Source organism: Cygnus atratus, chromosome 3 (genome assembly GCF_013377495.2).
Source record: "Cygnus atratus isolate AKBS03 ecotype Queensland, Australia chromosome 3, CAtr_DNAZoo_HiC_assembly, whole genome shotgun sequence".
NCBI classification, from domain to species: domain Eukaryota; kingdom Metazoa; phylum Chordata; class Aves; order Anseriformes; family Anatidae; genus Cygnus; species Cygnus atratus.
Window position 1 is genome coordinate 66,817,503 of NC_066364.1, and position 12,082 is coordinate 66,829,584.

The 12,082-nt window shown below is 38.7% G+C and overlaps 1 protein-coding gene across 1 annotated transcript in view; it reads left to right on the forward strand.

The window, feature by feature from the left end:
- IPCEF1 (interaction protein for cytohesin exchange factors 1) overlaps positions 1-12,082 on the forward strand; it is a 47,691-nt gene that overhangs the window by 23,272 nt on the left and 12,337 nt on the right. Inside the window, exons 7-9 of the mRNA XM_035538842.2 lie at positions 1,948-2,009; positions 5,206-5,294; positions 10,735-11,092. Of these exons, the coding sequence (XP_035394735.1) occupies positions 1,948-2,009; positions 5,206-5,294; positions 10,735-11,092 (509 nt within the window). The remainder of the gene's footprint in view (positions 1-1,947; positions 2,010-5,205; positions 5,295-10,734; positions 11,093-12,082) is intronic.

Here is a 12,082-nt window from a genome sequence, read left to right on the forward strand (position 1 = left end):
GGGGACATGTGAGTGTTAACAGCCAGTTTGGAGCCCAGCTGGAAATTCTCAGTGTCTTAATGACACTTTGGAAATGTTTAGTCTCATGTGAGTGAGTGATTGAAATCTACACAGGTGTCCCAGCTCTTATACCCCAGAATGATTTTCTTCAAAATCCACTTCTGGAGTAAATTTCATTTTGGCTTAAAGCTAGGTAGCCTAGTGTTAGAGCAGCTTGCACTGTACTTCACTAGTCCTAATTCCTCGCTGTTGTAACTGATGATGTTTTGCTTGGCAAAGTATAAAATACATGCATTTAATACAGAAAGTACACGCATACTCACGCATATGTCGAAACAGACTAAAAGACATCTGTTCGCTTGGCTCCAGTCCCACACATACATATGCGTGTGAGTGGTTCCACTGAACTCACTGGGGCATTCGTGTGTGTCGAGTTACTTGTGTGCATAAATACTTGATAGATCATGACCTTTTGCAACTCTTCATGCGTATATATCTATTAAGTCAATGGTGGGTTTATTAGTATAGTCATTTGCTTCATTCATTTAGCATATATTTGCCATAATAGTGCACATATGAAAAGCAGATTTGTGCTGGCTAGCTCCATGAACTTACCTGGCCAAAATGTACTCAATTACTGGTGTCTGACCTTGTATTTAATGAATTCCTGGATTTCTTAGCAATTTTTTCTTTTGTTTAGATTTTTTTTGAATAAAAAAAAATCATTCTCTTACAATTAGCTGCTACAAGAAAGTCATTAATCCACTCTTATAGAAATGGCACTTTTTCCCTTTGTTATGTAGCTCTATTATTTATATGACAGTTTAAAAATCCAGTTATGGTGCTACTGATCTAACAGACAAATTCCCATTGCTTCAGTAGAATTAAGATCCAACATGATGTTTTCTCTGAGTCATGAATCTTAATTCGTGACCTTCTTACATTCCTTATTTAGGCCTTGAGCTTTAATTTGAAGGGCTTGAGCTTTTTTAGTTCTTAGTTTCTTAAAACCCGGATAGATCTGAATGACTTATAAGCAAGCATAGTATACAAGAAAATATAGCCAGGGATTTTTTTTAACACTAGAAAAATACAGCTACCTAGGAAGAGAAATAAATTTAAAGATAAAGAAAAAAAGGAAAAAAGAAAAAAAGAAAAACCAAAACCAGAAAAAAACAACCCACAGTTAATAGCTTAAAGCAACACAGGAAGTGAGACTTACTAAAAACAAAAGTAATAGGGAGTTGAACAAAGCAGTATGTGATGGTCAGAAAGTCTAGTTTTAAATGGTTTAGATTCTTAGGCTGTGCAATGATAGCTTTGGCTAGGGCAGCTGACATCATCTTGTATGGCTCCTATGCCTTTTGCTTGACCATGGGTGAAATATAACACCTCAACAGTGGGACTAAGCCAGTGACATTGTGTTATAGCACTAATACTTGACTTCCAGAAATGCAACTCTTTCTTCATCAGTAGTGGTGTTTTTTTTTCTTTTTTTTTTTTTTTTTTCCAATTTCAGGAAGAGAAAATGTCCCAAGCAACTAGTCCTGCTCACCGTATACGGTCTGAGAAGAGCATAAGGGCTATAAAACTGGGACTGTGAACAGCTTGCTGTTGTACCTGATGGACAGTGGTTCAGAAATCCACGCACAGAAAAATAAAGTTCTAGGTAGTCTACTGCATATTACAAAGTGGGCCTGTGAGCTGTTCAGTGCATTTCTCCTATTGGCAACTGAGCCCTCCACAGTTGTTACAAGGAATGGAAATGTTAGCATCCAGGTAACTGGTGCCTTTCTAGAAAATTCTCTGAGATATAGAAACTGACATTCAGACTTGGGGTTAAAGAAAACAGTCGTGGTAATGCGGAACACATCTGAAAAGTGAGAAACTGTGTCAAAACAGCATGCAAGTATTGTTAATGATGTATTCTCTCTGTTCTGAACATAGGTGGCTAAGCAAGCTGGGGATGGCTGTAGACCCTCAGGCACCCAATGGGAAGAATGAAGAAGGTATGTTTCTAATCTTGGTTTTAGTGTGTAACTACAGAATGTCCTTCACAGTTTTTGATGGGCCAAATTTTTGTCAGATCTTTCCTTTCTTTCAAATTGTCACCTTGGGTCTGTCTGCCTGTTGAGCTCAGCAACACTACACTGGCACAGCACAAAGTAGCCATAGTGAAAGATATGCTGGTGAGATGTAGCATCACTGAAAGATGCTTGCTGTTCTTGCGAGTGATGTGTAACTACCATCTGGCAGTTTGCTGGCTTGCTAAGCCTACAAAGAACATAAAGAAACATCTGTGCTACTCTGGGTTTAGAGCTGGTAAGGTATATGAGAGCAATTGTGCAAAATTTCTAGCTTGGCCACATCTTGTGCAATGTAGATCTGTCCCTCATATCTTCTCCATTTCTGGGGGTTTCAACAGCAGCAATAGTTGTTGTTGGTGGTTGTACTGAAGTCTACGATTTTCTTCACAGTCAAGCCCAAAAGTTAATTGTGGAATGAATAATTTTTATAAAGTTCCATAGCAATTTATTTATTGTTTTAATTTGTACGATGACATAACAGTACTTTTTGGTGGGAGGATAACTGCAGTCAAATCATGAATCTAGGTAGATAGAGAACAAAGAAAGTCCCTTGTTGGAGTGCTTGTTAAAGCTGCTGTGTGAGGATGTGCACGTTGGGAACTGATTTAAAATGAGAAGTGCTGTGGGTAGTATTGTGTTAGCAAACCAGGGGCGGACTCTGACCTAAGGAATATATATATCTTCTTCCGGGCTTTTGACGCTCCTTATTTTTGTTTGTTTGTTTGTTTTGTTTGAGAACAGGTTGTGAAGGAACAGGCATTATGAAGAAGAAAGTGGTGTTTAGAGTAATATGAATCATGCTTAGGTGATGCAGCCTATTTTGTCTAAGCACTGAAATGCCCCTCTGTATATTCCTTCTACTATTTCCCAGAATGAGGTTGTGGTTTATGTCCAGGCTTCAGACTTGTAGTGATGTTATTGATTTGCCTCATCTAGCTCTATTTTTACTCTGCTATAAGAAGCAGCTTTGTACTGATAAACACAGATACCACTGATTTCTGGTCATACAGCAAAACTCATAATTTTATTTGTTCTCAATTCATGGCTCCTATTTTGTTCTTGTCAGGAGACTTTATAATTCCTATACCCCTGCACAAAATGTTTTTGTCCTCTTTGAACCGAATTTTGCATAAAATACAATCTGTGATAATTAGTATAAGGGGCTGTATTCAGTATCATATTGCACAGCAAGGCCTGCATAGATAATTGCACTTGGGGAGGAGGTATCCAAACATTGTCCATGCAAATGAAGAGATTGTTTGATGGTGAAAGTGATCAAAGTACTATACAGAAAAACAAATACATTTTTTTTTTTAAAGCCTCAGAAACTGTAGTGGATTGGTTGCATTGGCTGAGTTGATAGCTATAAAACTTGACACAAAATTATGACCAACTAATATTAATAAAAACAAAACACAGCAGAAAGATTACAAAATAATTTATCAAAAACTTCTGCAGCAGATTATCTAATTATCCTGGAATGAACATAACATAGCCAAGATTTCTTCAGTTTTTGAAGCTGGTGGGCCATCTCCCCTTAAAGAAAAGGGGCTCTGATTTGGGTGATCAAACACCTGTTTCTTTCCATGTGTTTTGTCACACGTGCTCCAGCATCTGTCATGAGTGGGGTTCAGAGCCCCATTGATACTCCTGTGTGGATGTGCTCTTGCAGAAGCACTGCTACATCCTGCATCTCAAAAACTGCTGCCATTACTGACAGTCATTTCTGCTCCCAGCAACCTGATTTTCCCCTCTTTCACATATTGTAACTCTTCAGGAGGGTCTTTAGTGTATCAGAAACAGCTGTTTTGTTTTGTTTGTTTGTTTTGTTTTGTTTTCCCATTTCTTCTGCATGCCTGAAAGGGGAGCCATAGAAAAATAAGCTCTTTACCAAGAGTAATTCAAGAATGCATTCACAGAGCTTTAGAATTTGATATGGGCTGTACTGCAGCCAGTGCTCAGTGCTAAGATATGCCAGCAAGTATTTTCAGTAAACAGAATTGCAGCTATGCTATTAAAAATCCTATAGTTCTGCAAAGAGTACTGGGAGAAAGCTTCACTTTGTTAACATCTTAGAAATCTCTCCCTTGTATAAAATTGCTCTCCTACAACATTTTTTTTCCTTTCTCCTCTTGCACTGTGGTTATTAACCCGCCAAAATTACATGCATGAAAAGTAAGTGTGCCAGTATTAATTTAGTTAACAGACGTGGTAATCACAGCCGATTGGATAATAATGTGGGTCTGGAAAGCTGGTACATGCTGGGATATTTAAAGGGAAGTGATCTGGTCCATTATTTATAACCAGAACCTGAGAATATGATCCAGCAACTTGCTGCCTCCCCTTGTGTCTCATTTTATCAATGAATAGCACTTCATGTAATCCATTGTTAAAAAGCATCTGAGAAGTGTTGGAAAATACCTCCACCTGCTACACATGTAGTTAAATAATGTGCCTGCCTCTCTACCTCCCAAGAGATACTGGGGCTCTATCAGCTTGCTTTTTACTTGAAAAGAAAAAGATGAGTAGGGTGTATAGTCGTAGAGTCCCGTGTCTATGTTTATTGCTAGCTCAGCAAGTGTACCCCTGTGCCATGAGGCATGCTGGTGTGAGCTACTGTGTGGTGACAGAAGTCCCCTGAGGGTGCTTTATGGTTTTCAAAGCACCATAAGAGCAATCTTTTTTTTTCAAAAATCATAGCCAAAGCCTGTTGCCAGCTTCAAGACAACTTGCTGGTTACAGAGACTATGGGACAGCATCGGCTACTTGCAACAGGTCTCCCTAAATTATGCACAGGTGATGCAGCCTTTCTTTTAAAGGTTTTTAAGGAAGGAAAGAAGAACCCAAATTTATTCGTGAGGCTATCTACTGCACTGCCACCTAGTGTTTTTTGTTTGTTTTGTTTTTACTTAAATGAATAATTAAAATAATAAGAGAAGGCTGCTATGAAGCAATGGAGTATTACCATAAGTGGGTTAATTTTCAGTGTCATAGACACTGGCATGTTACAATATGGTCCTCAGACCTCTTGGTGACCTTCGATGACCACAGTACCGTGAGGAATAAATGAGTGTTGTTTTAACACCTTGTTTTTGCTCATTTTCCATGTCTGCCTCAGAATGCTATAGTGAAAGTGAACACGATGATCCAGAAATAACAGACACGCCACCTCCCCCCTACATGGCCCAGTCACAACCTCCTCAGTTGGTAAGTGTTACTCTAATTAGCTTTATTTGGTAGCTGGTTGGAACAAATCTTTCTCCAGGTGGTGGGCCATTGGCTAATAACCTAAACCAGAGGCTGGAGACATCCACTCTGTGTGTCTGAGATGTGGATGCACCAGCTGTGACGGTCCCTGCCCTGTGATGTTCCCTGCAGTTATTGTTGCCTGTGCTGTTAAGAGCTGTACACTAATAATAATGTCTCCTTCTGAAGGAGGCATATTTACTTTGTTTGGGAAAGAAAGGTGTCACTTTACCTCATACACGTGATGAGTCTTTTCGTCATGAGATTTTTAACACACTACTGTAACCTAGTTTTTCACAATATTCTTCTTCCCATTTTTTTTTTAAATCTAATCCAAAATCTTCTTTCTTTTTGTGACCTTGGTAACATCATCCAACAGATTTGCATTTATTTACTCAAGTGAGCTGTTCTTAAGTCTGCTGAATTTGAAGCTGCTTTTGTGCCAGTGAGGAGAAGTGAAGAGAAAGAGGCATCTTCTAACAGTAATAAAATCAGTTATTTTCCTGTACCTCTGAGAAAGAGATTATAAAAAAGAAAGCAGCCATCCTCCCTAAATTTACTCTGTTTTTCTCCCTTGCTGTGAAACATTTGTCCAGAATATTCCCTCCTGCCTAGCTTCTTTGCATAAATTAGAATAAGTTGTATGCATCCTCATCTGTCTAATATTGCCTCTCCTATTTAATAGCCACTTATTGCCCTATTAATCTTGTTTTACTATTGATGTTCTTCACGGTGATCTCATCTCCACTTATATGCACTTCAAGGTACGAGGTTTACCTAATTCTGTGTTTGGAAATGAGTAATCCAGTCGGGGATGGTAATACAGCTGAAATATGAAATTCTGAGTTCAAGCCTTTCCCTTTCCTAGCTAAAAGTTAATATCTAGTGGTATGCAGTAATATGCTTGTTGCCAAATTATCTTATTACATCTCATGGTTGAATAAAAAATGCAACAACTACTTTGTTGGTGTGACCCAGGCTCCTGTACTGACGCCTTGAAATGACATCCAATAGCTGGGGTGGTCAGATAGGCAGTGAAGCAGGAACAAATTTGAAAAATATAGATGAGCTGGAGCAGCTTGCGTGGTCACAGTCAATAATAAAAGGAGATGTCATGCACAGAGCTGCCTGTCCAGCAATCTTTAATTAGCTCACATAAAGCTGGGAACGTATGTCTCGCTGTCACCTATTTGCCTCTGCCTGTTTCAGTCAGATAAGTCAGTCTTCACTTCCTCTCCTAAAACAGTTGTGCAGTATTAATCACCGTGAAACAACCCACCTGGCACTCAGGGGATGCGTGGCGTTCACTGCTGTATAAAATGGGATTTTTTATTGCCTGTATTAACTGAAAGTTAAATGTGGCCAAGTGGCTATAAATATTGGAGAAAATAGAAACCTTGACAATACATCTCCAGGAGTTATTCTGGGCCGAAGGCCGATAATGAAGCGTCTTGAATTTTATGCCTCAGTGGCTTGCCTTTAAGAGGTGGTAGATGTCTTTCCCGTCTGCTCACCTCTGAGCAAATGCCGGCATTTTTCCAGATGATGAGTTTTAAACAGGTGCTATTTTTTTTAGTTTTCTGTTTTTCTGGCTTCCTGCTGCTTGTCAGCCTGTTGCTGCAGAGGCGATCTCCGGTTGTCTTCATCCCATATGCTCTTCTTGAGTACTGGCCTCAATGTTTTAGCAGGGGACACGTGGGATGCAGGGAAAAGTGCAGGTGCTGAGAGGTCTTGTTTCCTCAGCCTCTCCTGTTGAAGGTTGTCTTCCCTCAAGCCTCTGCCTCTATCTGCAGATTTCCCTTCTCCTCACCTCCATCTTAAAATCCCTTCCCCATGGACAAAGGTTAGTGTCTCCTCAGCAAATTAATCAACTTTTCACATCAAGAGCTGCCACTGGAAAAAGCTCCAGCTGCCACTGCTCTGCCCTATGCTCATATTGCTCATGTGGTGGGTAGGGAGCTGTTAGGCACTGTCAGAGCTGCATTTAACTACAAATCAGAGTCTTCTTTTAACTATCTGATATACTCCCCCCACTCCCTTCGGATAATTACTGGAGGAAGAAAACCTCTGGAAAGACTATGGAAGCACTGTGTTTACTGGGAAGCGAATTCTAGGAGTGGAGTTCTTGTTTGTTTCAGAGAAGACTGGTTAAATGTTGCTTACTGTCTGTTCATTTGCTGTGGAGTTTTTGAACCAAATTATGAGGACCCAAACAAGTGATGGGTTTGGGTTGGTACTGTGGGCGTACACCTTGTTTGGATGGCCTGCTTGAATCTTTTCCAACTTCTCCAATTGCTACCCAGACCACTATCAAGAATGAAGAATGCCACAGGGACTTAGCTGGGGTTTATTTATTTTTATTTTTATTTTTATTTATTTTTATTTTTATTTTTATTTTTTATTATTATTTTTAAGTTGTACTATCATCTCCCAAGTGCCAAAGGCATTTTCCAAAATAGAAATTTAGAATCTATGGACATCTTGGAAAACCAAATATATGCTGGCTAGCAGGAAGGCCTCCACACTTGAAATCAACACCAGATTGGAAAATATTAGTCTGGAAGCTAACAGCCACCCAAGTGCAGGCTCTGTTACATGTTAGAGCAGCAAACATTTTGCTGTAATTCTTGCACAAAGTTTCAGTTGCTCTGCTGACCCAGATTGTTTTGGAACTTGAAAAGCAAGAGTAGTGATTATGAGATTTCTATGTTTATGAGTGCTTGTGGGTATTGTTGAAGAAAAAACAAGTGAAGAACAAATAAATTTTGACATCTGTAGGACAAAAGCTTAACTGACCATCTGCATTCATTTCTCCACATGTGAATAGATTTATTACTCAAAAATCAACAGCTATATTGAGTTAATAGATTGCAGCAATCCCAAAAGAGCAGTCGAGGTGTTTTGTGGTGATAATTTTTTCTCTAAAATTTTTTCTCTAAAAAATGCCTAGAGACTCATTGATCTCCAACGGAATCCTTATGATCTCCTAGCCCAAGCAACTTTCTAAAATGTCCCCAAATAGAGATTTATTGTTATGTACATGAATGCAAAACTTCCAAAGGAACCACTCTAGTACTTTAGGTAAACATTTGTCATGCCAAGAAAAAATATATATTCATATGTAGAGAAAGAGATATACATTCTGGTAGTCTGCTTCATTCTCACCCAAATTTTTTATTCATTGCAAAATGAAAATAAAAACAAAAATATATTCCACTCAGTGAGGTACAGTTTTCATGTCAGCAGCACTTTCTTTTTTATGGACAAATGCCAGAAAAATAGAGGTAAGATGTAACATCTTCCTCTCAAGTCTTTAAGTAATTGAAATTAGACCATCAGCAACGTGAGCAACAGCTTTCACTTTTTTTTTTTTTTTTTTAGTTTTTCTGTTTGTCTGTACAAACACTTCAACAATTTGTCTTTGTTATATGATATCTTAGACAGATAAACTGCTTTAGGTCACCTGTATTCCCAAGGGCTTTTTTGTTATTCATACATATAGTTTATGGCAGCATCACCTTGTCCTTTGCTTTAGGGTGAATTTGTAAAGGTTTCATTTTTAAAAACAAATATGCACCTAGAACACAATGTTGTACTTGTAACAGGGGTATAAATAAGGTCCGGTCCTGCAGTGTTTGTAACAGTCTTGGAGGAATGACTTTGAAAATTTACAAAAATGAAGAAAGTGCTGCAAACAAATGGTGACCCACAGTCTCCTCATCTTATGAACTAATTAGTAGTTGCTGGATTAGAAACACAGGAAGGCAATCTTACATTTCTTAATGTAAAAGGGAAGTAGTATTACAGTAACACTGAATTGCAGAAGTTTGTACAGCATAATCCAAAAAATTGTCACTCTTGTTTTAGTTTATATGAATACATTTTCATTCTAGTTTACCAGTGGATTATTAATAGGTATTCCAGGCTAGTCTCTCTTTTGTGTTTGGAGCTCCTCCGGGTTTCCCTAGCAACACTATTTCAGTATTTTTCAGTGCTTCCAGTTTAGTTATCATCTATTTCAGTCCTTACAGAGATCTATTCTGCATATGTATTGAGAATATAAACTTTCCAGAATCGCGGTCCATCAAGTCTGGTATTCTGATTCTGACTCTGTCCAGTAACAGATGATTTGCAGAATGAATAAATTTCTGCAGTAACGATGCAAGAAATATGCTTTTATATTATGTCTCATTGTGGTTTCTGCTAGGGGCTGCAATCTGAAGATTTATCTCCCCATGCCTTCAGTTGCTTTGTTTATTATTGTTAATTAATCTTCTGGGTATTTGTGTGGATATTTGTGTGTTTGTGTGTGTATTACTTGTGCATTTGACTCTTTCTCGATTCATCTTTTCAGTGGAGTTTGGTGTTTAGGAAGCAGAGCAATGTTAGTTCTTGTATGAGCTGATTTTGGTGACCAGACAATAGTACAGCTCAGCCAATGCAAATGCGTAGTGTAGACAGATGTAAGCATATATTTGCTCATCTGGGAAGCTACATACTTCTCAAGACTTTGTTTCTTCTCTCAATCTTTCTTTATATGTAATTGTGCATCTATTGCACCCTCTCTTGTTCACCTCCTAGTTCCTGAGGATGACTGTTAGTTGTCACTGAGTCTGCTCTAGTTGTATGAACTCATGTTGAGGCAGGGTGACAAGTACAGCATGGAGAGCCCTAAGATATGCTGATTTCTGATGTGTCTTTAGTGAAGTTTGAGTCCCTTTTCAGACTCATGTGCTCAAGTATGAATCTTGGCAGGTGAATGAGCGGCATAAATCTTGCACCATCAACATTTTTATGCCCTTTGCCCCATGGCTGCCTGCTTTTTCTTTTTATCACTAACTTGCCAACATATTACCTGTCGGCCTTCTTGGCATGGTGAATGATTAGTCCCCAGAATGGACTGGGCAAAATTGCTTTGGCTGCTGAGAAGATCACTTCAGTGCTGCTTCAAAGCTGCTTGGGCTGTCTATCTGTGGCTATGGCATTGATGGATTTATTGAATGCTTCAAGACAGCTTCATGTTCAATGGCTAAGTCAGGGTTTCACTTCTTCACTCTTGATTAGACTAATAAAGTGAGTAGAAAGAAAAGAGTGAAAATAACAGTGAGCTACCTAGCATGGAAGGCTGCATTCAACATGGTATTTTTTCTTGTTCTGTTGTTTCTAAGCCTTGTGAGCTTTCAACTTGTTTTACCTCTAGCTTCCTTGTGACATAGTTTCTGAAGTTACTGCTCTGTGAGAGATTGGTTACCTTACTTCAGGCTTGCTTGGATGGATAATCAATCACATTACATCAATTTTTGGTTACTTTGCATTTCAGCTGCATATCTATTGGGTATAGAGCCTAGAAAGAAGAATAACTTGGAATAACTGTTTTTTTCTCCCATTTGTTTCTGGAAAGCAGGATCAACAGAAGTCCTCTTTGACCTCGACTCTGTCAAGTGAAGCATCTTGCTCTCTCTCATCTCCTGAAAGCACTTTGAACTCCCAAGAGTCGTCATCATCCTTGACGTCCAAAGTAGTTTATTCTGAGAGGCAGTCCTGGCTTGACCTTGTTAACAGCTCAGCTGTGGAAGAGGGTGATCAGCCTTTAACCTTCTGTGTGCAGATTCACTCTGATGAGCAACCAGAAGTAGACTGTGGAGAAGCGGAAGTAAGCCAGATCTGGCCCAGTAGTGGATCCCAAAACACTTTTTTAGGTCTGGATACACATCGCCTAACTGTGCCAGATGCAACAGGACAGAAATCACCAGCCAAAGGTGAGCTAATGAGAAAGGCGATTACATCTGCAGAACCATAAAATGGGAGTTTGGGGTGTTCTTCAACTTCCTTTCCCCTTTCTTCCTTTATATTTTTTATTGAAGAGTTTTCCTGTGGCACATCATTTATAACAAATGTGGTTTATTGTGCCTTAAATATGCATCCTAGAATCAAACTGGTAAGTACATTTAGAGTTTTTCTCATATGTTACCTGTATGTTAAGATCATAGCCTCTGTATAAAATCATAACATAGACGTATTTTTATTGGCTTTATTTATTTTGGTGCAGCTATCATTTACTAGTTAGGGTTGAATTCAAATTTTGGGAAAGTTTCATGACATGAGGGTGGAACCACAGTATGTCACCCTAAGAAAATGCTGTATGTAACATATAATGAATGTGGAATTAGGTCAATCCACCTTTAAAAATGTAAATTGTAGTGTTTACTTTCACTATGTATTCCCTATTCATTTGATTGAACTTCATTGTGAACAAGGGGAAACAAATGTGATCCTGAATCAGGAAGTCCTTAAAGACTGGATTTTATTTAATCACATAGGTATCTGTATTGTCATTTTGCTATAGAAATATACTGCTAAATTTATAAAGGTGCTGTAGTCCCAGAATTTGGTTGTTTTTACAGTTAATACAGCCATAGCAAGGCAACGTATCTTACCTTTTGAGCAAAGCTTCTCTTCCCTGCATTAAGAGCAGTTGAATCATAAGAGGCATTGAAAGGAGAAGATGCTCAGTCCACTAACTAGAAAGGAAATATATAAGGAAGGAATGACGTTCTTGTTCAATAGCTTCGCCCATGATTCAAAATCCTTGCAAAGAATTGAAGAGTGTTCTATTAAAGAGAGAGCACTGTTGTCTCAGTCCAGTGCAAAACAAAGATGCATCCAAAAGCTTAGGCTGAAGGAAATGCAAAGATGGAAGTAAACTTCACTGGACTCATGGGGAATTTATTTATTTTTTCTCTGTGGGT